The sequence below is a fragment of the Saccostrea cucullata genome, unplaced genomic scaffold, assembly GCF_032062105.1.
Source record: "Saccostrea cucullata isolate Sc308-1 unplaced genomic scaffold, CSIRO_AGI_Scuc_v1 ctg349, whole genome shotgun sequence".
NCBI classification, from domain to species: Eukaryota; Metazoa; Mollusca; class Bivalvia; order Ostreida; family Ostreidae; genus Saccostrea; species Saccostrea cuccullata.
In genome coordinates, this window is record NW_026928102.1 from 24,458 (window position 1) to 52,306 (window position 27,849).

General features: G+C 33.0%; 1 protein-coding gene across 2 annotated transcripts; it reads right to left on the reverse strand.

Moving 5' to 3' along the window:
- Positions 1 to 2,953: 2,953 nt before the first annotated feature.
- Positions 2,954 to 27,849, reverse strand: LOC134276419 (glutamate receptor ionotropic, NMDA 2B-like). Of its 2 annotated transcripts, none has more exons than XM_062758673.1 (16): positions 26,973 to 27,849; positions 24,603 to 24,805; positions 19,254 to 19,385; positions 17,618 to 17,760; positions 15,109 to 15,307; positions 14,212 to 14,350; positions 13,324 to 13,562; positions 9,168 to 9,315; positions 8,530 to 8,716; positions 7,260 to 7,385; positions 6,437 to 6,657; positions 5,559 to 5,719; positions 4,960 to 5,141; positions 4,633 to 4,868; positions 4,108 to 4,271; positions 2,954 to 4,015 (listed from the first exon to the last, which is right to left on the reverse strand). In XM_062758673.1, the coding sequence occupies exons 1-16, from the start codon at positions 27,390 to 27,392 to the stop codon at positions 3,688 to 3,690; spliced, it is 3,228 nt and encodes a 1,075-aa protein (XP_062614657.1). In that variant the 5' UTR covers positions 27,393 to 27,849; the 3' UTR covers positions 2,954 to 3,687. The 2 variants fall into 2 exon arrangements, with proteins under 2 accessions (XP_062614657.1, XP_062614658.1); XM_062758674.1 differs by lacking the exon at positions 7,260 to 7,385 and adding an exon at positions 7,802 to 7,921.

Below are 27,849 nucleotides of genomic sequence, written 5' to 3' on the forward strand. Positions count from 1 at the left end.
ATACAATTTGTATAAAAGGCCGAGGGCGGACCTTTTCTTATAGAGCCAGGCGGACCTAATATGTTATCGTATTAGGTCCGGCCGGACCTTTAAACGAGGCGGACCAAATATTATGCGACACCGGTCACACCCGCCGTGTGTTCTTTGTCATGATCGGGGAAAAACAGAAAAATCTCGTCAATTCACTGTATAAATAATGGACTATCAATCCTTATGAAAAAGTCAGTTGTATTTGCTGACAAGGTAATTGTATCGACAATAGAACTTACGAAATGATGACTTAAAGCTGCTTGGTCCGATTCTTATCGCTAAAAATTAGTTTTCTTTTTCTTCTTGAAAAATAATTGTCCATAAATTGTTTCAACTTTTGTCAAATTATATCGCCAAAGTCTTTTTCTTTTAAAAGATATCAAAATTCAAAAGTTAAAAAAATAATTTTTGTTAGGTCACACAAAAAATAATCCTATGTTGATATCTCGTGAATTCACCTTCGAAAAATTAAATTTATCGCTTACATGTATATCTCAAGAAGAACAAACCCGAGCAGTTTTTTCACAATAAAGTACTTAGTACTATACCTGTACATGGACAATATTTTACCCTTCGTAGCTAAACTTCATTTCTTTAAAAACATATGATTTTCCTTTATTCTTTAAATATGCATATTAATATAAAAATTACTATGGATAATATTCAATTAATTTCTTAATTTTTTAAAGATAAATTATGACTTATTGGATAAAAAAATACTCGGGTTTGAATTATCTTCATTATTAGATATAACCGATAAATTTATTTCTTTCAAAAATGACTTCACAACAGATCTTAACTTCCTGTCAAGAACTTCTGTTTGTCAATAAGGTTTTTGATCTACTTTTTCCGTGTAAGGATTGTTGTAATAAACTATAAAATCAATCTTATAATTTATTTTCATATATCATCTATGTAATGACGTACTTTTATAGTGTTAGATAATATGTGCCTGTTTCGGATTAAGCGGCTTTAAGGTTTCGTCAAAGGTCAACACGTCTAAAAAATTATTTTTACAATAGCTCCAAAACTATTTGTGGTATAAAGTCAAAATGTTTACAGTTCATAAATATATCACTGATTAATATATAGAAAATATCATTTGATAACAAATATTTAAAAAAAAAAAGATATTTTTTGAGAAAAATTATATCAGAAAATGTGCATATTTAAAGAAAAATGCACCTGCTTAATTCTGTCCTTTTTGTGAAAACCATCACTGCAGAAATAATTTATGTTTATCACTGAAGGGCAAGTTGGACGTGAATGGTCTCTTAAAGGCTGTTTTTGAGAGCATGACATGTATATAAAGACAAGACCCCTATAGAACCCGCCATTTGCAATGTACTTTCACTTTCAAGTCTTAACATTTGGACAAAATAAACAGGGAAAACAACTTTTCAGAGGCTATCCAAGTCCAACTTGCCCTTCATTGATAAACATATATTGTTTCTGCAATGATGGTTTTCACTAAGAGCACAGAATTAATCAGTTGTATTTTTTGAAAATATATGCATTTTTAAAAAGAATTTTTCTCAATTAATACTTTTTCCAAGTATTTTTTTTTATCAAGTGATATTTTCTATCTGTTACTCAATGAAAAAATTATAAGCTGTAAAAGTTTTAACTTTACACTTCACATAGTTTTGGGGCTATTGTAAAAATAAATTTTTGGACATGTTGACCTTTGACGAAACCTTAAAACGACACTGCTGATATTCTTGTTTAGTCAATTTTTTTTATCAATAATTTACCTCGTTTTAGAAATTGTTTATACGTAGAGCATGCCCTTGCGTATCGAATCAACTGAGATATATACTAGTAAACGCCGTATGCAGGTGATAAAGGTATATTGCTGCATAAGTAAGGGAAGTTGACGATAGAAAAGTTAAAGTCATCACATTTATCATGGAGCTTGGTTGTTAGATTACCATTAACGTCTTTTTCAAGTAAAATATCCAAATATGAAACAGATGTGTCAGACTCTGTGGTATCTTTTATCTCAATTTAAGCTCACCAGGGTATATCGTATCGACATAGGAATGGAAATTACCATTGTTAATTGACAAGAAATAAACGTTGAGTTTTAGCCGTAAACTTATTATTAATTATAACAGTCTGAATTTCTTCTGTCAGATCCCCCTTTTTAACCTAATAATATATATTACTGAATGATAAGAACTCTAAATTAATTAGAGCCACAATTTACTTTTCTTGACCTCATTCTAATGGCATTAATATAATTATATGAAGTTAAAGATAAAATTATTGAGATATGTTGTTCGGAATGGCTTTTGTTCATATTATAGAATTTCTTTATTTCATGGCATTTACTTATTTGAAATAATTTATGAGCTTTAACACACAAATAACATTCATTTACACTCTCTTGAAATTTTTCTTGACATTCCTCAAATACTTTGAAGGAATGATATGGAGATACAGAACAGTATTCAATATCAAAGTCCATAAAACAATACAAAAAAGGAGCAGAGCAAACACGGACCTCGAAAACATCGGAGGTGGGATCACTTGCCATGGAGGAGTGAGCATCCCCTGCTGACCGGTCACACTCGTTGTACGCTCCTTGTCATGTTCGGGAAATAACGGAGAAATCCGTCGCCAATTCAGTGTATAAATAATGGACTAACAACATTAGTACGAAAAACGTCAGTCAGTATTTTGACTCAATGATAAATTGTATTTGGTGACAAGGTCATTGTATCGACCAAAGAACTTACGGAATAATGACTTTAAACGAGACTGCTGATATTCTTGTTTCATCAACTTGTTCGTCAATAATTTACCTCGTTTTAGAAATTGTTCATATAAAATTAACCGTTTTCTAAAAACAAGAACATTCGACAACGACTAGATACAAAGTTAAAACTTAATCTTTTTACAAAAGAGAAATGTCATCTTTATTATCATAATTAATGTTTATCAACAAAGAAATTTCAAAATCTTTTGTCTTTGGATATAGTATATTTTTCATGGATAAAGGACATTGTTGGAAAATGTAGTTCATATAATAAAATGGAATGACAGTTGGTGAGACACAATAGTTTACTTTGAACTTGATATACTAATAGTCAATTAACCTTAACGGTCATCTTGATACTATACAATACTTTTCATGTTTTTTTTCTCAATGATTATGCTAAAGATGTGTACAATGATTTATTTACCCATCATACATTAGTACTGCATTCAAACAATTAACATTTTCACACCGACGCACTCTCTTCTTCACAACAGACATAAATCTCCATGTTTTGAAATTGTTCATATTTGTAAGTTTATGAAGCAGACTTAGAACGGAATAATGAATATGACATCAATGCAAAATAAAACAGTTCTCTGTCTTGGTTTTGCTTTTCACATAGGATCATACAAATGTAGGTTATTTCAGCATTATTTGCGCCTTTGTCCTAGACTGGTTTTATAAAATTTCCTCCAAATGTATTGCAAATAATAATACAAATTTTTATTGTTTTAAAAAAAGACTTAAATTGGCCTAAAGAATACAATCTCTGGGCAATGGACCTGCACAGGCGATGTCAACATTTAAGTTACCTTAACAACTAAGGTAAACGTCAAACACACGTACACAATTAAAATGGAGCCCACACAATGACACCCCAATCCAGAAATGGATCAAAGTATCTCCTGATCAGAACCCTCGTTGTCTACCTCGTAATAAAATTTCCCTTCATTGAATCGCACTTTTTGTTTTTCTGAGATCTCGGGAACGGGCACTTCCACAGCGTTTGTGTAACTCGGAGATCGCTTTAAGGACCTCCTTTTCCACCTGACGGGCGTACTGTCATAAGAGTCTAACTGATGGCATTCGTGTCTGTTTTCTATACTTTTGAATGGACTTTGCAGAAATTGACACGTAGTTGGATATCCATTATGTTTATCAAAAGTATCACAAATTTCTAGTTGTTTCATCGGGTCCTCTTCTGGTGTTATTCCATAGCTCCTGCAAAACAATTGATGAATTACAAAATATTTGAATTCTGCACCTGAGCTAAGCTATATTTTCCCCGATATATTGTGCAGGTGTCTACTTACTGAAGTTGGTCTTTGAGTTTGTTTATGTAAAGCAGAGATAAATCATGATGATGCTTTTCCTTCCACAATAAAAGTTCACATCGAGGGTTCTTGCATTCTTTGTGTTTCTCTCTAGCCAAGGCTTTCATAACAGACTGTTCAAAGGTTAGGGATCGGCCCATGCTCTAAAATAAAACAAACACAAACATGAGCATCAGGTGAAGTCTTTTACACAAAAGACTGTCCTTGAAATGATAAATCTCGAATATAAATCATTTCAAACACGAATTTTTTGACTTGATCTTTGTGCATTGTAAGCAGAAAATCTTTGGTGGCCAGTGGTGGGTATTTATTTATTTTACCCATTAGTCACATTATCTTTCTTAACACGTAATAATCTGAATTGTAGTACTTGGAGGAAATAGGGGATGGATTTTCTTTTTTAAAAATTGATTATTTCTTTTAAATTCCAATTTTTAATAAAATCTGGTTAAAATGTCCCATCCTCTCCATCTTTAAAATGGCTGCCACGGGCTTTACACTTACCAAGCTAACAAGTGAACAGCACATATTTTTGTCGTATTTCCGGAGACATCGACGACCAAATTTGAAATACAAATGTTCCAATAACAACACCAGACCACCAAGAAGTACACCAGACGCCAGCAAAATGAAAGCACTGGTGAAATTTGGAATACCAATAGTATGACTGGATTGGCCTCGTTTTCGCTTCACGTGACAAGCACCAGCCAACCAGAATCTTCTTAATCTTTCTAGTTCGCCTGCATATAAGAGTAGTTGTTCATGTTTAAACCGATTTTAATCATAATTAATAATTAAATACCAAGTTCTGAGATTTTCCTGAAAGATTACCGTTTTCTTGAAGTTCCAGAATGACTTCGTTGATTTCTTCTAGATATTTGGCTTTCTGAGGTACGGCAAGACCGTAACCTGTCATGGCGTATTTCTCTCCAACCGTCTTCAGCTCGCAGTTGTCGTCATTTCCCGTATGATACTCCAGAGGTGTGGCATCGTAAATAAAGGCTTGGATCTTCCTATAAATATACACCATCAACTTAATGGTATAAACTAAACTTTGAAACATTTACTACCTGATTTTGTGGTAGATTTGTGTACATTTGTAGTACAAGTACTTGTCAATTCTGGGGTAATATGACTATTTGTAAGTTATGCAAAGAGTAATTATTACCGGTACATGTTATCAAGATTTTTTAATTTGTACTGTGACTTTTGTTGGTAATCATATTTTCTTAAATATTAGATCTGGTAATACCGATATCACCAACATACATGTACAACCATTGAGTAAGCATGTATTCATAAGCTGTAACATATCTTGATTGTTTTCCCAAGTACACATGAGAGGAATAGCGATTAAAAGCAACGAGTAATGTTAAGAAAAATTCTATAAAAAAAACCAACACTTTCAGCAATCTGGACACAATAATTACCCTTGTTTCAGCGCCTTTACTGCGTCGTCCACCGTTGCTCTGTTGTAACGTTGCATGTATTTATACATATTGTAATGATTCTTCCTCAGGTTTTCCTCTGTGCTGCCATTAGGAATAGTGGCAAACTTGAACGGAGGATTCATGAAGTATGGATTGGTCAGCTAAAAGTCAAAGGTAATGGCTTTGAAAAACTTACTAGTTTTGCTAATCAAAAAAGTGGTCGGCAAAACATTAATATGGTCGGTATTTTCTATATCGTGTGTTATGCTGCTTTTTAAATTTGGTCTTCTGTTTTATTCAATCGCATTGTAGAAAAAGATTGCAATCTTTTCTTTCTTTCAACAAGTGTTTATAAAAGACAATATACCGAGTGCTTATATGTTTCATTTCGATATCAAAATGAAAGGTAGGATATTTTCCTTCATTAAATTTGTAAAGCATCGCGAAAAAAAGAATTAAAAAACGCATTAATATACAATTCGTTTGTCTTAATTTTTTAATCAAAACTTAATTTTGGATACTTTGAAACTCAGTCCTACGTCATACTATACAATTAAATTTATTTTTCTGCCTACAAATGCTGAAAATATTTCCTGTCTTTAACATTTATGCTCCAGGGTACTCTTGCTGTTTCACCATATTGCACATTTTCTAAATTGATTTGAAATTGCAATTTCTCATAGAGCTGAATCACTTCATTATGAAGTGTTGTCAGTTCACTGCACCGATTTAATTGTTCATAAACACTTTTTTTTTCTGAAAATCAAAAGCAATATAGCATTAGAAGTGATGAAAAGTTTTTTCCCTCTCAAATCACTTCTCTGTTTTCAGCAAAATAAAAAAAAAACGGATTGCGTAGATTAGAAAAACAAGCATACCCTCCAGTCCTTTATTCCGGACAAGTTGTAATATTCATCTTTCGTGATCATGAAAGCGGCCAGATTTGCTGTATAGGATGCCAAGAAGACTAATGCGAACAGAGCCCACACGTTGGAAAGGAATCTACTCGAAACCCCTCGGGGGTTGTCTGTGGACACGGAGGCACCAAAGAGCATAGCCCAGATTAACCAAAAAGATCGGAATAGGGAAAATCTGTGTTCTATAACAATAAAAAAGGAAACATTTTTTATGTTCATCAATCACTTATACTAACTTTTTTTTAGGTTATCGTCTAGATCAAAATCCAGGAAGATTTTGAATGCGAGTTTGCTCGTAAAATCTTTAAATGGTTAATAACTTTCAATTTGAAGTACATTTAAAAATAAAATTAAAATGAATCCAAATTATTTCTTACCATTACTTTGAATTTAAAATAACATTACATTAATTAAAATAATAAAGATATAAAAGTCACTAATAGATTTATATTTTTAGTGCGAGAAAATGTCAATAAGAAATAAGCCGTCCAAAATACCTTGCTGAACATCACTCCCTAAATCATTTATTGAAAAAAATGATGGATAAACCTATTCTTGTCCTAATGGATAGTGTTAGTATTGCAAAGCTATATTTCTTGAAACAAACACAATCATATTTTCTGTCATCCACTGAATTAAAAAAATTAAAATGAATACTGTTCGGACACTCAGTAAGGAAATTCGGACGGAAGAATAGGAGGAAAGATTGATTGGAAAGTTGAAGAGAAATAAAGAAATACGATGTGCTTCATCTTTTTTACAGGAAGATTTACCTCTCCGTTACCTCTCAATGGAGTGGCGCCCCTGTTTAGTCCTTGGGGGCTTAGCCATTCATAAATAAATATGGCGGCTCCGGTCACGTGCACACTGAACACCAAAATGACGCACCATGACGGATAATCGTACGGCTCTGAAAGCCAAGGAAGAAGGCAAGTAGAATAAAACACATCGAATTAATCAGAATAGGCACAGAACACTGTTTGTAAAAGAAGAAGTCTCCTAAAAAGTTGATTTGAAAATGCTGTTCCGTTTTCTCAATGGATTAATTGATTAAATTTACTTTAGTTTCGGACATCTTTGTAACTTTTATTTTCACTTTCAAAATTCATTCAATGCCTAAAATAATAATAAATAGCCATATATGGTAAAATTTCTGTCAGTCAAAATACGCATTGAACATTGAACAGCATTTCCTTTGTAGAATGGTAAAAATTGTGAAGCAAAGTTAAAGAAATCAAGAGAAAAAAATGTTTTCAAAGCAGTGAGTACAACTACATAGAGAGAAGACACAAACATACATCCATTTTGCACGCAAAAAAGATGTACCTTTTACTTTCGTTTTCAATCCTTCGGATTGAGAAAAGATTTCTAGCAGCCATATGAAAAAGGCCACTATAGGTAAGGTAAAAAGTAAGAGAAAAAACCAGTAAAAACTGCCGTGTGTATCTGAAACGACAAGATTAGAACGACCTTTGTTCTGAGACCCATATGTGCATTTTATAAAAACAAAATTATATAATTATTATTTATTCTATACATTTTTCATGCAGAGTACCGTATATATAATAAGAGCGGAATGTGTATTCAGCAAGTAATGGCAAAGGTAAGTTAAACGTCTGAGAATTCTATTTCAATATTATTATTTATAAGTTTATATCATTTATGTATAAAATCATTTTGTTAGATTTGATAAAATATATATTTGAAATAATAGTTTATACATTTTAAAAATAATTTTCTTTTAGCGTAATATATTGATTCAGGGGAACTGGTCACTACTTTAGATGTAGACCTAATTGTAAAAAAAGAGGTTTAAATGTAGATATTATTTTGAAGAACGCACAATAAATAGATGCATTTAAGCCTTATAATTTATATTACAAAATGCATAAAAATGTAGTAACTAGTATCACATCCAGTTAAGGTGCCTTCATCTTAAACACCAAGTATGTACTACCTTTCATTGCGTGATATAATTCTTTCAATCAAATTTAAGTGTTCGAGAATAGCTGTTCAAATCAATTTTGTAACAAAGAAAGCATTAGACAACAAACCTAGGAATGCCGTAGGTGAGATGTTTCCCTTTCTGATGGAAACCATTATAGTGATGCCGGTCTCCAGGAAGGGGATGGAGAAATCGACAACTTCGCTACGTTTTGGGGTTATTTTCAATGACGTCAGAACCATGTCTGCCAAACCATCCTGAATTTGCTTAATCAACCCGTTCCATTCCCCTGTTTGCTGAAGCCAGACAAAATAGTTATGATTCTATGCTCCTTTAACATGTTTAACTATTAATTCAATTCATTGCATTTCGTTTCCTTGTGAAAAATGCATTTTATATTCCTTATTTCATCAAACTACAAACGACTTGAGATTGCAAATGAATTGTTTAGATTTGAAATTAAGTTATCGAATTAAATAATTTTGACACTTCGGCATTTCATTACTCTCTCCGTCTCCTCTAGATCCATGAAATTTATTCGAAGTCTCTATCAAGTCTCAAAAAACCAATGCGTTTCTCAATACAAAATACATTTTGTGAAGAATCATATTTTCTATACAATTTGACAAAAACTCCAGACCATTTGTCCTAAAAATCAATATCTATTAATGTAATAATCTCTTAAAATCTACATTTCATGTCATGGTCTTTCAGACATGAACCAATATAAAAAACAAGATTCCTAACCTGATCTGGAAGTCCCCATGTTTGGTCTGGAACCTCGTACAATTCGTAATCAAACTGCATCTTTGAACTAAGCACCCTTAAGATATCGATACATAGCCCAGCACAGCACCGGGACACCGTGTTGTTTTGTGGAGTATTGTTGTTTTCACTGAAAAATATTTTTTGTTGGGAGTATTCGTTTCAGACAAACAAATATTCATTGTGAACGTCAGGTACCAATGAAGTCCACTATATATAGATACCATCGACAGCTGCTTTTTCAATAAAAATGTAACTCATAAATATTCTTACTTTGGCACTGGTCATCTGCAAAATTATTTTGTTAAAGAAACATTCTGATTGTACACACAAGTACTCTGAAGTTGACATTAAAAAGATGCTTGAGTTTCTGATTGACAATTTCTATGTGGTTTACCGAGACCAGGTCTTCCAACAATCTGTTGGAATTCCCATGGGTACCAATTGCGTCCAGTACTTAGCAGACCTATTTTTGTATTTATATGAAGCAGAATTTGTGCAAAATCTTATGCGTGAAAAGAAGAAAACACTTGCTATGTCCTTCAACTCAACATTTCGATATATCGACGACGCATTCTCAATTAACAATGATTACTTTCGTTCTTATGTCGATACGATACATCACGGTTAGCTTGAGATTAAAAGATACCACAGAGTCTGACACATCTGCTTCGTATTTGGATATTTTACTTGAACAAGAGGCCCACGAGCCTTATAGGTCACCTGAGTAACATGAAACAACTTTCCAACAACTGAATTTGGTTTGACTATTTTAAACCAAATGCCTTGAAATTCACAATTTTGAAAGAGGCACCATTGTTTATCATAACTATACATTTAGCATGCTAAATTTGGTTACTTAATACCCAAAGGGAGATCAGAGTAACAGAGAGAAAATGCATTTCCACTTTATAACCACCAGTTGTGCACACCAACCCAAAGGAACCACTGACCCTGGGGCCACATATTTTAAAATTTTAGAAGTTTTATAAATTTCATTTAATCAGATGCAGGGGCCCTGAAATTAACCATTTTGGAAGAGGCATCTTTCTTCATCATGTATATATACTTAGATCATTGGCATTATACCAAGGAGCAAAGGAAAATATTTCCAAAGAATTCATGCGTTTTCACAATATAATCATTATGGAGCCCCACCCTAACACCAGAACCCCTGACCCAGGGGTCATGAAATTCACAAATTGGGAAGAAGCATCCTTCCTCATTATAACAATGTACATAATTTAGTGGTTTTATACCCAGGAGCATAGGAGAAGATTTTTAAAGAATTTATGCATTTTCACTATATAATCAACAGAGCCTCGCCCTAACACCAGAACCCCTGACCCTGGGTCCATGAAATGCATAATTTTGGAAGAGGTAGACTTATTCAATATAACCATGTACTTGGTTAGTCTATTTCATACCCAGGAAAAGACAAGAAGATTTTTTAAAGAATTAATGTATTTTCACTATATAAACAATTAAAGAGCCCCGCCCTAAGACAAGAACCCCTCACCCATGGGCTATGAAATTCACAATTTTAGAAGAGGCATTCTCGGTCATAATAACTATGTATTTAGTTTGTTTGTTTTATACCCAGGAGCAGAGAAGAAAATTTTCAAAGAACTAATGTATTTTCACTATATAACCAATTGAGCCCTGCCCTAACACCAGAACCCCTGACCCAGGGGCCATGAAATTCACAAATTGGGAAGAAGCATCCTTCCTTATCATAACTATGTACATAGTTCTTTGGTTAAATATCCAAGCGCAGAGTAGGAGATTTTTAAAGAATTTATGCATTTTCACTATATAATCAATAGAGCCCCGCCCTAACACCAGAACCCCTGACCCTGGGGCCATGAAGTTCACAATTTTGGAAGAGGCAATCTTATTCAACATAACTATGTACTTAGTTAGCTTATTTAATGCCCAGGAGCAGAGAAGAAGATTTTCAAAGTAATAATGCATTTCACTATATAACCTGTTTAGCTCCGCCCTAGCACTAGAACCCCTGACCCTGGGGGCCATGAATTTCACAATTTTGGTAGAGGACTCAATGCTGATTACAATCATACCAACAGTTTGACTGCTTGATGTCCTGGAGTAAAGAAGTAGATTTTTAAAGACTGCACTAATTTTAGTGGTTTTTGCCCCACCCCCAGGCCCCAGGGGGGCAGGGACCATGAAATTCACAATTTTTGTTCCCCTTCATCCATAGATGCTATATGCCAAATTTGGTTGAAATTGGTTCAGTGATTTCAGAGAAGAAGCTAAAAATCTTCAAATGTTAACGCACGACGAACGACGACGGACGAAAACAGATAGCAATAGGTCACAGAAGGCTACGACAATTACAAGTTTTCTTCTTTTCGTTTAGAAGTTTTTAAATGAATTTCCCGTTTTAGGCATATAAAACGTGTCGACTTATAAGGGAACACAATTAGTCTTTTGGAATTAAACAGTTTTTAACAAAAATAATAAACTTGAACAAGGGATGAACATTTCCAATTTGAGAAGCAATTTTCTATGATATTTAAAAAAAAAAGTTTTTAATTTATCACAAGAATTGATTCTATAAAGTTTAGAAAAGTCACACGGCTTCGTGGTACTGGCTTTCGAGGAAAAGGTTATTTTTGATTTTTTAAAAAGTTTTTTGTAGAACATGTATTTGAAAATCCAATAGGGATTGAAACCATTTCCCGATATTAAAGCGTTGAAAAGTACATTTACGTCTGACGTTGTACCTTCACGGGCGTTAAATTTTGTAAGGAATATTTTTAGATAGGGGTTTAGAAGAGCATTTGCTGGACAATCTCGAATGAGCCTTCTGGGGTTTCGTACTGGACGCTGCAATGTTCGTGATGATAAGATTTTTATGAAGTTTAGGAATCCAGTATAGGTAGGGTAAACAATGTCGAAACTCTCCCTCTGATATGTTTGGAGCAAGGCTTTAGAGCCACATTTCATCATTTGGAAAACATCAAATTACGTAATATCACGCAAAACTATTTCTGATCCAATATCAAAGAAATCGCCAATCACATTACTGTGATTGTATCTCCATATTGTTATATTACAACTATAAATCTTTTAACAAAATATTTTATATGAATTTATCTTTTAGAGTGTATTTAACTAAAGAAAAAAATATTGATCAACTTGGAGTTGACAGAGCAAATGGAGTCAATGAGATGTTGAAATATTTAGTTTATCGTAAGTCGTAACAGATATTTTTTCACTTGTAAATATTTTGAATACTTGATAAGAGGTAAATATACTACTATTTTTTTAAAAGGAAAAAAATAGCGAATCAACTGAGAATGCATGAATCATGAATATTGAGCAGATATTTAGCTAGGAATATGCTTTTAAAACTGATATTTATGTAAATAATATGTAGGAATACCAAAAGGTTTTGGGACTTACATGTATATCCAATCATGTTGACATATATTGTCTTTAGATATGTTCACAACAACAACTCTGCATAAGTACTTATCATACATATATGACATTGCACCTGATCCCATCTCTGATGTTTTTGAGGCCCGTGTTGCTCCGCTTCTATTTTGTATTGTTTTTTGGACTTTTTAGCCTGAATACTGTTCCTTATCTCCATATATTTCATTTAAAACATTCTGGATTTGCTGTATTGAAGTTTTTTCTCTCAAAGCAAATGCCACATATATATGCATTACATTATTAATTTACTGTTATTTTGAAAACACAGTCCAAAGACTGACAGCGAACCATTTAGTGTAAAGATAACGAACAATAATCAAGCCCAAAAGTCCACTGGAGGAACACAAATTGAAAGTAGAGCAAACACAAACCTCTAAAACGTCAGAAGTAGGATCACGTGCAATGGAGAAGTAAACATCCCTTGTTGACCGGCCACACCTCCGTGTGTTTTTTATCATATAATTTTCATTATGCTGACAAAGTGAACATATTCTTCCATAGCCAAAAAAAATTCTACGTTAAAATGCTTTAAAATTTTGAAGTCGCTGAACCTTTCAATTGATTAATGTTTCTTCTAGATTAAATAAAGTAAAAAAAATTCAAAAAAAAAATCTAGAGAACAAAGCAAAAAATCGCTATAATAAAATAAATACAAAGAACCTTAACTCACGGGTTAATCTTCTTCACCAGCCGACAGGGCACAGCAGGTGGGGGACATTTTCCATTAGCATCCTTGTCCAGGTAGAACACGTAAGGTTTTTCCTTTAAAGTGACAATCCTCATGAATCGTTTCTCGGGTCTTCCCAGCGGGGGTAACACGGCATTTCCCGGCCACGTGATTCCCGACATTTCAACTGTCATTTCTGCTTTGTGTGTGACATTAGATTCCATAGGTACCCATCTACCTACCTTCAAAAATGACAGAGAAAGTTACCATTTACATATGCATTTGATAAGCGGATGATTGAAATTGGTTGTTATACAGTATATAGTACAAAATAATACAGCAACTTAACTCTCACTAAAACAATGAAATTTCACCAATAAAAAAGTCAAATGCTTGTGAACATGTAACGAACGAATTTTAATAATATTAACATATACACGTGATCATATATGACATATCAAGCAAGCAGCATAACCATCTTGGCAGCAAAACAAACACAACAACTTTGTTGTAATCATTACTTTATACATATGTTTATAATCTTCAACTCTTTGATATGAGTTCTTTCAAGTTTCATGATAGGCTAGTCTGCAGTATGAATATTGAGTTTACGATAATATGCTGTGGTAAAGCCTATAGGAGTGTGATATAGCTGATTGCTTTGGGTTCATTGTAATAATGTTTTGTTAAACGTTTTAGCGTTGGGTTCATTGTAATAATGTTGCATTAAACTTAATTAATTGCATTGCTCTCTTTCCTATAATATTGTTTTAAAAGTTATCCCTTCAAATAGTTTTCCAATTGCACTTGCTCAACTAAAAATGATTGTGATAAACGGGCATTCTTTACCTTTTTTATTTATTGCGAATCATTGGGCTGTGAAATCCTTACCTCTTTCCAGACTCTTGAAGTTCTATGATTTTCGGTCATCTGCTGAATATTCACTATCCTTAATTTTACAAGCTGGTTCACACCGTTGTTGCTGAATTGAATAGGCGTGGGCCTATCCAATCGAACACTTCTCATCACTCTAAAAATAAATATGAGTTTTAGGCTGCATCAAATGATCAAAATTTTACAAAAATAGTGTTTTAGCTATTATTTCCTTAGAATGTGATTTAGAGGAGGTGTACAGCATTTGTAAGCATATAAGAGTTCCACAAAGATTATTAAAACCTTAAAATTATACGGAGAATAATTTACTCATTTTTAACTAAGATGCATATATCCTTATTTGATATTTTTATAAAATAAGAAAATATTCAGTAAGTTGACCGTACATATCTATTAGGGACATTTCAATAAATGTCTCAGATATTGAAGTTATTAGCAATAACACTAAAAAAAATCCAGAGATTGCTGGGTAGTAGATTATATATATATTTCGGAATCTAAAACATCGTAGAAATCTATCATAGAAATTGCTATGTTGTCATCATTTTGAAGCATAATTTCAATCTTCTGAAGCTGGTTTGAAGGATGCAATTTTCATTGCATTCAAAATCTGTGCACTTGTTCCTTACCGAAAGTAATAAAAATCACTCTGTTTGATAACCAATTTAACAGCAAGAAAATATATTACTGTGAGAAATTGGTTTCTGCCCTCTTAAAAGAAGCAAACTAAAGATAGTTATCTCTTATTCACAGCTTCCCCGCTTAATATAATAGACTTCTTAATATATAATTCAAAAAATCAGATAGCCCGGCAAATTAGTTGACAAATACATTGCTTAACCCCTGAATGCGACCAAGGATAATTTGCCATTCAAATTATGGCAGCTATCTCACCGATAGAACTTTTCTCCATCCAGCCATTGTTGGAGTGGCTGTTGAGAGTTGCAGGAAAAATTGGGAGATATCTTATATTGATCCTTGTTTATAAACGTTTTCTTAAGAGTCTCAACCCAAAGTCTGACCGAAGTCTTCAGTGCATCGTCTATCAGCTGATCTTCAAATCCATCCTTCGAAATGCTGGAGTATGTAACGCCTGCAAAACATTATGTAATTTGTAACAGCAATGTTTGTTTAAATGGCCATTGTCAAGGCTAGAAAAATGCAAATGGTCATAGAGATACACAATCTTGAATTTGAATTCATCATTTTCTTTTTAAAAGATAATCGATAAAATTATTAGAACAGACAGCTTAAAAATTATGAAAAATTGAAAGAAATATACCATGAGACAAAGTAAGAAATACCCTTTGGAATATGAATTGAACATCTAAACAAGTAAGATATATATCTATATACACAAATAGTATTATGTATTGAAACAAAAAATAATGTAAAGAGCTTTACACACAATCTTTAAACGTAAGACACTTTATTTATCAATCTTGAGCCCACTAAGGGGATGCCAGAATTAACTAGTTAAGACTATAGGAGCTAGAAATGCCAGCTTTGCGCATCCTTATTTATAATTTTGTTTCTTCGCTTTTCCATGAGTTTATGTGAAAGAATTTGTCAGAATGTCGATAATTTGAAGAAATACTGGTAAAATGTACACTCTCTGGAGATTTCAATCCCTCTAAAAAAGAATTACCAATTCGTGATGAAATCATTCTGGGTTCCCCTGATGATCTTCTTGCTCAGTGCGCATGTCACATCCAGTATTTAATATAAATCCCCTTTATTGAATTTTAAAGTTGAGGATGAGACAAAATAAAGATGAAAGTAGACGTTATTTTGTCTCGAAAACTCGTGATTTTACAGGGTACAATTCAATTGCTACATAATGTTAGTTCTTCTAGAATATGTACAATTTGTGCAATTTTTTAATCGCCAATAATTAACGTACATATAATAAATCATTGAGGAATTTTCCTATTCATAGTAAATATAGTCCATCAACGTTGAAATACTTTTTGTCATGGTTTACTTACAGATACGATCTTCAGGCCTTTATTATGTACATTTATAAACAAAGTACGCTTTTTATTTTTGGAAAGGAACTTTTTATGTTACCGTAATCGAAAATTCAAGGGCAGATGGAATTTTCCCTGTTCATCAGGTACATTCGTTTGTCTACATGTTTCATTAATTTGCCTGTTCTTAAAAATAATTTTGGCCATGTCTTTCTATTATTTGGAGCTACGGCTTTCATATTTCACACGGTATTCCTTGTGACATGACCTTTCTTAGAATACCAAAATATTTGTCCTTCGAGGTTGACCCACTTTTGCAAAAATTTAACCACACTAAAACAGTTGGTATTACTTTTAAATGGTTTTCATGCTTCAAATGTGTACTAGTATTTTTGGTGACAAAACCTTTTCTTCTTGCTAGTGCTGTCAAATTTCACACGTTTTCTTGTTACAAGACCTTCTATTTGATACTATCAAATTTGATTTGTTTTTGTCAACCTTGGCACCTTGATTTGCCCTCGTGAAATATTAACCTTCCTCATCATGAGCTGCAACATGGGGCATCAGTGTTTGGTATGTATAACGATTATTCATTCATTCCAATCAGTTTTACTGCATTGTAAATACATACCAAGACATGGATATGAACTTGGAAATATTCCTTTTTCGTTTATACGGAGCATTAGTGCACAAGCCTTGCATAACAGACTGAATGAACTGAATATAAATTCAGATTTTAACTTTCATCAAAGCTGCATTACTGCTTGGAATTCGACTATGATAGCTTTCTCAGTACACTGTACAGTATGCAGAAGGACCAAGCTTTTATGGTTCGATTAACGATCAGCACTGTAATTTTGGGGAATGCAAGCTTCGGCAAGTCTTTTGGGATGCTATATGTCAGAATTAGTAAATACAGAATATTCATATGATATCCATGGCAGTGAAGAAAACAAATAAGGACAATGCTAACTAAAATACTATAGCTATAAACAAATACCAGCATCAAGCATAGACTAGAACAGCTTTTTCAAAAAGGAAAGAAAATAAAATTGAAGTCAAACCTTTTATCGATAAAAAATATATACAATGTAGGAGAAAAACAAGCGAGTTCTGAGAACATGTTCTAAATTTCAAGGAATGGAATATAGGTAAATGTGCAAAATTGATTTTGAATTTATCTCCACCAATAAATTTAAGAAAAATTTAAGCTGGTCTGCTTCTAGGACATTCGTTCAGATTGAATTCTGGATTGGAAGTTCATTGCAAGTTCACAGTTTCTAAACTACAGGTAGGATTCATAAAGATTCTATTGATCTAAGACTTTTAAACTCATTATCTCCAAAGTCACACATTTAAGAGCCAATAAATCTAACACTAAAATTGAAGATGTAAAGGGAAATGTGTTTCGTTAAGTACAACACACAACTCACCTAAACTTCCGAGCGGATAAGCCCTTGGTGGCATGGAATAGTCCATATTTCCTAAGCAGAAAGAAGACATGATCCAAATGTATTCTTTTCCCGTTAGACCCAGTTCTTCTGCCACTTCCAGTATGTCTTTTGCCTCCCTAGAACTTGAAACACATTTGAAAATTATGGTTGTGAACCAGAAAGAAATACAGGATAGTCAAGTAAATGCTTTACAAGTAAATCTGAATATGGAATTTTTTAACGAGCAAAACAGGTTTTGCTTTACGAGTGTGAAGCACAAATGTACCTAAGAAGAATTTATTTACAAAATATGAAATTTACTGTTCGTGTCATTTTCTTTGATTTTTTCCATGCCTGTTTTTTTTTTTAACAAATGGGCCTCATAACTTAGAGAATGTGAGATTGAAAACAATTACCATGTATATCAGAAGTCTATTTGAAGAAAATAATTAGTTTTAAGCCTTTTCAGAATGGTTTATATTCTCTTTCTATCTTAAAACAGGCATGGGAGTTTTGCTGCACTTCTGATAATCTTTCACATTATGTTAAAATAACACTTTGAAATTTTGTCATATTGCTACAAAACATCACTTACAAATATATTTGATAAAATTAAAAATTGTATTATCCTTTTTCCAAAAAAGTGGTGGAAGGTTTTTTTTTAAGACGAAAGTGATCAGTTTTTCCCCTCTTGAACGATAACAGTATGTACTTTTAATTTTGGATTCTTATTGTTCCATGCTGGTTGCACACAAAGCTGTTTTTGCAGTGAAATGTGTTATGCTGGTTCTGAAATACCTATTAAATTATTTCTTATGAATTCTTTCAACAAAGTGTGACAAATATAGTAAATATATTCTGAAAACCCGGGAAAAAATTTAGTCAATTTTAACGTAAAATGGACACTTTTTTAGTAATATCTGAAAATTTACATCATATACCCCCACGTTTGATGTTCTTTTCTAAATATTCAAGATATCTTTGACCTATTTGCTTAAAATCAGAAAAAGCTTAAGACTTTAAAATAATTTTCTTGCTTATTAATTTTCAATGCCGGAAAAATCACTTTTTATTAGTGCAGAAAGGTCAAATAATTGATTATGCAAAGCAATTTGAAATTTTTTCTTAGTCACAATTTTAAAGTGTATTTTTTTTAAACAAACTAAGAGTTCATTTTGTTTCATGCTTTAATTGGATAAAAATATTGGAGGGAAAACGTCAAAAATTTAATTTTTAAATAAGACACAATTTTCAGTGCAAAAAAGGTCATATTAAATGTACTGTAGCGCCAAAAGAAGTGTATTGACCCCCATTTTTTTAAATTGAATTTTAATTAAGCTATATATGTAAAAACTAAAAATATATCAGGATCGAACGTCGTCAAATTCATAAAAAAAACTTTAAGATTCCTTCAAGATAGAGCTACTGTATTTGTAACAAATGAAACCACTTAATAGGCAATTATCACTCCACATAAAAAACACTACTTAATAGGGAATTATGTGCAATTGCAAATAACAATGGGATTCACTCATTATATCTTAGACCTTTATTCAGTCTTTTATAATAAAACACAAATACTAATACAGCGTGAAACTTCTATTTTACAGAACATAGCAAAGTAATCGATGCCTACCTAACATGGATAAGGAAGACTCTATTCTCCGGATTATTCTCTTTTAATAAGGCCTGTCTGGATTTGGTTTTGATCACTGTGTCATTGTCCGATGGCCGGAGATTAACAACTATGGATGAGAGAAGATTAAATCTGCAAGACAAGTCAAGCAAATATACATTAACCTCATATGAGAAATTAAAAAGCATAAGACAAGGTCGTTAATTTGCCATGTTGATGAATGAGTTATTGATAAAGCTATCTATTACGCTATTTTAGGTTCTTTCTGCCTACTTGTCGAAGAACGCATATAGAGATACAAGATTAACTGAGATATTTGTGTAAAGACAAGATGAAGTGTGCATTCTTTACTTTACGAAATCCACTTTAAATTCTGTTTTTTTATTAATGCAATCTTGAAAGTATTGTTTTTATCATCCATGGCCAGGAGGGAAGATTTTTAATAACCCATTCTGGAAACAATATACATGACAGCAATTTCAAAAAAGTTGATATGTTTATATCTCTAGAATCAATATATGCAGAGTCGGGCTCAGGTTATTTTACATGTCATTACATGTGATATTCAGAAGTATCTGTGAATTTCACTCTCAAAGGGTATTTAAAATATGCATCACAATCATGACTTTTATCCAAAATTACAAAATCCTTTTTCCAGAAATACATGAAGAGTATTTAAGCTCAAAAGTCAACTTCAAAATATAAATTAGGAACAGAGCAAACAAGTACCTCTAAAGCACCAGAAAATCTTGGCCCCTGAAATTCAAATCATAAAGAAGTGTTTGTAAGCTCATTATTCTTTGGAGACTTTATTTTGTCCATATCTTGTACAAAGTAAGAATTATTTGAAATTTCATAACGAAACAATGAAAAACCCCTTTTGAATGGAGATAAAGAGCACATGGCGGGTGTAATAGGTCGGCTGGTATGCTCACTCCTCAGTGACACTTGATTCCCACCTCTGATGTTTTGGAGGTCCGTGTTTCCTCCGCTCCTATTTTGTAATGTTTGATGGACTTTGAGCTTGAATACTGTCTGTTATCTCTACATACTCAGTATTTCATTCTAGATAATTTAGAAGCACTCGATGACTCCAATAAGAGGTGCTACGCAATAAATCTGCCTTCTGTGTAGAGGATTGATAAGGCGTATGATAATTTGATTTTCTTAACTCGATTTTTCTATATTTTTGCCTGACCAAAATGTTTTGTTGCGTATATTAATGCAATTTAAACATTTTGAACATATGTCTGGGTTGTTACTTTCTTCCAAATCGGTGAGAGACAAATAAACCATGTTAAATCTAATGATTTGATTTCGGATATACTGTATGTTCTCTCGAATATGTCACCGAACTAATGGTTCAATGCTTTAATCCCTAGAGAAATTGTCGTCGTCTGAGTAATCGAGCTCAAAAACTCATTGAAAGAATATAAATCAGGGGTGCTCTAAAAACATCGAATGTGAACTCAGTTCCCATAGAGGAGTATGCATCCCCTTTCGACCGGTCACACCCACCGTGTGCTTCTTATCAGGATCCGGAAAACGGAAAATCCGTTGACAATTCAGTGTGTAAATATTGGCGTAGCAATTAGTTTGAAAAACGTCAGTCAGCATTCGACTTATAATGGATTGTTTTCTAACAAGATCGACCATAGCAATTTCAATCGAGTCTGTCGATAATCTTGTTTTATCAACTAGTTTGTCGATGGTTTGCCTCGTTATACAAATTGTTCATACGTATGACATGCTCTTGCGTATCGAATCAACTGGGAGACATTGGTTCTCTTTATCCATGTTACAATTAAGGGTATATTGCTTCATGAGTAAGGGAATTTAGGGATAAACAAAATTAAAGGCATTACCTTTTATCATAAAAATTTGTTGATAGGTTAACAATAACGTTTTGTTCTAGTAAAATATCCAAATATTAAAAAGACGTCTCAGATTCTGTGATATCTCTTATTCAAGGTCACTAGGATATATTTAATCGACATATGAATTGAAAAAACTATTGTTAATTAATAATACGTCGTCGACATATCTAAATGTTGAGTTGAAGGTGCCAGCGTTTTCTATTTTCCAAGTATAAAGTTTTAAATTTTCTTCTTCATATGAATACAAATATAAATCTGCTGAAAACGGGGTGCAGTTGGTACTCATGGGAACTCTAGAATTCAAAATTTAAAATACGAGAAGACTGTCTTTTGCATTCAAGATTTTAGCTTTCAAAACACAGCAATGATTTACTCTATATGAAAACAGGTATTGTTTAAAACCGCGAAGTATACGGAGAAGGAAGACTGTCACAACATACATGTGGATTATTTTTTAAATTAATATATTGTCTGTTTGCCATAAACTATATACTTCCGATTGATTTCTTTGTAGGACATTACAGAACGCTGGAAAAAAACACACAACATGTTTAATGTAACTTGAACCCTAAATTTGATCTTTTATAAAACAACGTTCGTGACATTGTTTCAACTCTGTTTATTTCATACACTAGTATGATTGTGATAAGTGATTGATTGTTATTCTTTTATAACATGAAATCTCCTGTAAGAGTTTTAACAGTACTGAAGAAAAAAATCATTAATATGCAATGGAAGCTGGGAGTATTACTCAATATTTTGCTAAATTTGCCTCAACCCCAAAAGTTAATGCTTAATGCAAGGATTTTATAATGTTGTAATACACAAAATACAATATATTGCTGAAAATGACATGTAGCCTCCAACTATCTTAGATTAAAAAGTCCATGTTGTTCCAACATCCTGTAAAATTTTTGTGGTTACGAAGCACAACTTTGCAGTCAGGCATTAAACCTAGCGTACTGTATACTGGAGAGTTCATGTCAGACAAATTAAAATGGCTGTAGAAGAGGGAACGAAAGAACTTCAGATGACAAGGAAGGTGTTATGCACAGATTTGGGAGTATCATGACCTATTCATGAAAAACTTGAAACACAAGGAGACAAATAGATTCTGACAGAAGTCCAAAGTGTTTCAGAAAATCTGGAATCATTTCATTATACACGATGCTTATATTTATTATACCAGAATTAGTGTAAGTGAATACAATGACGGTGTGGGTGTAAAACATATTTATTTTTATGACACCCTCATGCTAGTTGTTGACAATCGATCAGAAAATGTCAGGACTCTTAGTTTTTATTAACACCAATGACATTGCCAAGACTTAGATTGATTTCTTTTTTTGAAATACTGGCTCTCCCCGGGAGTGTGGGTTTGATCCTAAACAAGGGTGACAGGAGCTGTCCCAGGGGAGATAATCTGATTTCATTATGTAGAAGATAAAACGACTCAAAAGCCCAGTGATGGTATCGAGATTTCCAGGAACAAAATTAACTGTACAGAGAAGCGTTTACATCGCCAAAACACAAATTTACAAATTTAATATTGCTGGTTCTCAACTATGAACAGAAATATTAAAAGGTTGGTGCAACCCTCGTACACAATCATTTTAGTCCCCTACTAGTAAAACAGGTAGGACCTCGTCTCCCCGTCTCTCTGTGTGTCTGTCCGTCCATCTCTCCATCAATATGACTGTCCCACTAGATTTTCCGCACGTTTTTTCTAGATGCTTGCAGATATTAAGCAGAGTGTATTTTGATGAGTAACAGTCCAAGCAAATTTGCATTTCGTTGCAATACTTTCAGAATGCTTGTTTTTATGGGAAAAAATGGTTGTGCTTTATTGTTGGTCGAATCTTTAATTGTTGTTTGGTCATTTTTTGGGAACCAGCAATATTAATTTGAAATATATGGCGATAACAAATAGCATTGAAGACAAAAAGTCTATTTAACAATACAAAACAGGAGCAGAGCAAACACGGGCCTCCAAAACATTAGAGATTAGATCAGGTGTCATGGAGAAATGAGCATCCTCTGCCGACCGGTCACACCCGTCATGTCCTCCTTGTCTTGATCGGGAAATAGCGAAAAATTCCACCGACAACTCAGTGTATATATAGTGGACTAACAACTATTATATGAAAAACGTTAGTCAGCATTTGACTCAGTGATAAATTGTATTTGCTGACAAGGTCAGCGTATCGACCATAGCACTTAAGAAATGATGACTTTAAACGAGACTGCTGATATTCTTGTTTCATCAACTAGTTTGTCAATAATTTACCTCGTTTAGATATTGTACATACGTAGAGCATGCACTCGCGTATCGAATCAAGTGAGAGACATAAACTCCCTTTATGCAGGTGAGGAAGGTATATTGCTGCATTAGAAAGGGAAGTTGACGATTGAAAAGTTAAATTCATCACGTTTATCATAAAGCTTGGTTGTTAGATTACCATTAGCGTTTTGTAATATATCCAAATATGAAACAGATCTGAGTTCGATTTGAAAACACAGCAAGTGTTTTCTTTTTTCGGATTTCAGATTTGGGACAAACTTTGCCTTATATGAATACAAAAATAGGTCTGCTAATAACGGGGCACAATTGATACCAACAATGGGAATTCCAACAGATTAATGGAAAACCTGATCTCCTTTTAATGTCAACTTCTGAGTACTTTTGTGAACAATCAGAATGTGTTTTAACAAAATAATTTTGCAAATGACTAATGACCAAGTAAGTAAATTTATGAGTTCCATTTTTATTGAAAAAAGCAGCTGTCAATGATATCGAAAAGCCTGGACTTTAATTTATCGTGGGGAATAGTTGTGTATAAAGTTGAAAAGTCGTAAGTTGATTTTAATAAAGTCTTGTGATTTGAAATTTTCCAAAAGTTCCTTGAAATTTTTAAGCATCCACATCTGATTTACACCACCTCTCAAATATTGTTGCACAGTACTTTTGAAATTTCTCCATCATTACTGTTAATATCTTAGTGATGAGTAAAGAAAGAGGCTTGGTTGAACATTTACTGGAACCCGCCATGTATCTTTGTTTGTATGGGTAAACTCACAAACGATTTGTGTTATTTAAGCAAAAGGAAAACTCGATCTGTAACTCAACACACTCACGAAATATCAGTTCATTACCTGCAAGCATTTAGGAAAAAGTACAGAAAACCCTGTGGGACAGAGTGTCATTCAGGAAGGACAGATGGACAGACAAACAGACACACAGATAAAATAGTCCTCTTTGGTTTCATAAGTAGGTAACTAATAATCAACAAGATCGTCTCCTTCAAACAAATCGGCTTGAATTGCATTTAATGATTTCAATTTAACTTAAAAGTTTGAAAATCTTACTATCTAAGAAATTTTTTAAAAATTCAAATTCTGAGGATTTCTTCTTAATGAAATACAATAGAATTTAGTGTAGAGAAGTTTGTATTAAAATATCATATAGATTTACCTGCGTTTTCTATCGAATTTAACCTTAGTGTTGTGTTCCTTGATGAGAATGTCAATGGATCCAGTAAATTCCAAGTAATTAAACGTCGTTGTTGACACGATGGCGAAATTAGTCCAATTAAACCTCTTCAAAATTCCAAGCATCATAGAACATTGGTGATATATGGTCGGTGCCATTTGAAGAACAGTAGAATCTTGCTTATGCTGAAAATGTACATTTTAAAAACTTCATATTTACAAAGTGAAAAGGCGCAGATCTAAGGAATCTGATTTCGATTAAATTGATGTTATTGTGCTGCTGTTTGTTGTCATTTTAACTACCGTAGAGTTTTTTTTAAGGGGCAACATCTTAAAGGTTCATAGTTGGAGGAGAGGGAAATGAGTAGCCATACATGCAGATAAACGTACACTAAAGTAGTTGCAAGATCTTGAGGGCGCAAGCAAAATATGAACATAAAAAAATGAAGGTTGTTTAGATTTGTATATAATTTCTGGTTATGAATAATTTCACGTTTTTATTTTTTAGAACTTCCGCTAAACAAAAATTTTTGCTATACCTTTTTTGATTTTGTACATCTATTTTGTTTGATTTTTTTTCCATTACTATGGTCCATTCTCAAAAATCCTTCTAAAAAACAAATTATGAGAAAAGCAAACACGAACCTCTAAAACAAAGGTGGGATCAGGTGCCATGTAAGAATAAGCATCCCCTGCCTACCCGTCACAGTGTGTACCCTTTGCTATGAGCGGAGAAATTGAAAATCTAAAGACGATTCAGTGTAAACATAATGGCTTAATCAATTTTTTATTGTAAATAAAAAAAAAACATAAGTCAGATTATTTACAGATAATGCCATTGTATAGACAATAGAAATTCCAAAATGTAATGTTGACTTTTAAAGAGATTATCGATATTCTTGAATCAAAATATAATGTTGACCTTTATGTTACACTCCTTGTAGTATTAACCTATTTGACGATAGACTGCATCGTCTGAGAAATTGCTCGAACATAGACCAGAGGAATATTGTTATAACCATTAAAGCAATTTATAAAGATCGACTGTATGATTTTATGGAATCAGCAATACTCAAAACTGTTTGTTTTTCTTAAAATAAATAATTCTTTTCTTTTAATTTGTAAGCCATTACATGTTTAAAATTTTGCATATAATTGACGAAAAAATGGCAACTTAAACTGTTTACATTTGAACGATTTTGTAAAGCTATTTGATTTACATACAAGATATCATAGAGTAAAATACCATTAGCATTGAAAGGGGGATTTTTTTTCTGCTATCTTTGCAAGCACCAACAGTTAAAAGTCCTTTCAGCCAATGTCAGTTTCAGACTTCTCAAAACGGAAGACCTTGACTAGTTAGACATTCTTTATGTGAGTTTAGAAACGCTATAATAGGAGGAAACATTATTTTTCTAAATCAATTAATATAGAGTCGAATAACCAGAGACAATATTTTTGTCACTTTTTTACGAGCCATTGATGTGGTTTTTTGATGTTTATTTTACAGATGGTGTCTTAACAAACGGAACACATGTTACACTGACACATTTGTCTGGCATCCCGATAACAATTTACATTATACTGTAATTGGAGAACAGTCATTTGAAAACTTTTTGTCAAATATTTCCTGAAATAACGACAGCTGTCTACCAATTACATGTACATGGTTGTTCCAGTAAAACGTACATGTTGCAAATTTGAAATGTCAGACTTACAAGGTTAGAAGTCAGGGAAATCTTTATGGAGAGAACATAACCATAAGCATACAATTTTCTAGAGTTGCCCTTTTTTATGTGCTAAGGATGCTTTAGTTGCTTTTGCAATTTTGTGAGCATTGCATAATGATTTGTTAAAATTCTCCCAAAAAATTTTCAAGTATTCCTTAAGAATTTTCTTTAAATCACGACAAAAAGAGTCGAGGTTTTATAAAAACATGAACTCCTTGATGACAAAATGAGGATTTAGATTATTTAAAAAAAAAAGGTTAATTTCCCCACCCCCTTATTCTGAAATCCAATATGGTCGATATCTATCCTTGCTGTTACACTGCATCTCATGACTAGATAGGGAAGCTGAATGCACAAGTTGGAGTAATAATGTTTATTTATTCATATCATTTCTTGATGGTCAATGCGAATGTACAAGAAGTCAAGTTACTGGTATTCTATTCACTTTAAGGACACTCATTAATTGTTATGTGGGATTAGAACCCTGGAATTGTCTGCTTTCCTTAATGAACCAGCTAATTAAAGGCTTCCAAATGACACTTAAAATTAAAAGACATTCAACATATTTAGTTAAAGTTTCAATTGTCAAAATCCATGAACTTTTATCAGAACAACAAACCTACCTGCAGAGCGCCTGGATATTGTGGATCCCAGGAAATGACCGGTATTTTTAAGTATTCCGCCATATTTATGATAAACTTAGGTGTTGGATCCTTCGTTGGATGTAATTGAAAATACAAAATAGTATTCACATGCGACTGGAATATAGTTTCACAAAACATATCCAAAATTTCATGAGGGTTTTCCTTGTCTATAATAGTATCGTGTCGCTTTATCCTTAAATTTGAAAATATGGGAGACTTCCTAAATACCCTTGTTCCCACTGTAAAAACTGCTTCGGAAAATGTGCTTTTAAGATTTCTGTTCAGTTTGGCTCGGTCAGGCATTATAAGATATATGGATACTTGTGTGGTCTGTCCTTTTAAAATCGGTATTAATTCCATGATAAGAAAAAATATACAATGGATTACAATGAAACACATATTTCCATGCAACACACTTTTTGTCCTGGAAAAAAAAATAAAAATAAAAATCCTCTTTTTCTTTCCAAATGAAAAAAGAATCAAACAAAATTGTCCTCCTAAATTTTCTTTTTATCTTCTGCTCCCGAACTAAATGAATTATCACATTATGTCTTGTTATTAACCACTTTTATCGGAAATGAGTCAATTGCGAGTACCAAGTGGCACAAATTGTTGCTTGACTGCTGCATGATTTGTTGTGGTGTCATTTCTTTTGCTGAAAGCATCTCACTGCTTCGGCGTCCGATAATCTACACTATGCATTACTGGAGAGATACTGCAGTTCTCTCAATGGACCTCTCCGGAATTTTAAGATGTACAGAATGGTTTCAGCTTCTCTAAACCAGTGAACGCGTCCGGGAAATGCCCACTGCTTTTAAATTTTCATTCCCGATTTTGCCTCGTAGCTTTTCGTGTC

What these genes read in the sequence shown, in the direction of transcription:
- LOC134276419 (XM_062758673.1), bottom strand. Translation starts at nt 27,392, where the DNA reads ATGTGTTTCATTGTAATCCATTGTATATTTTTTCTTATCATGGAATTA. An exon ending in CATGGGGACTTCCAGATCAG is followed by an intron (nt 8,717 to 9,167) that starts GTTAGGAATCTT and finishes GTCTGGCTTCAG; the next exon opens with CAAACAGGGGAATGGAACGG. An exon ending in CCGGAATAAAGGACTGGAGG is followed by an intron (nt 5,720 to 6,436) that starts GTATGCTTGTTT and finishes TTTGACTTTTAG; the next exon opens with CTGACCAATCCATACTTCAT.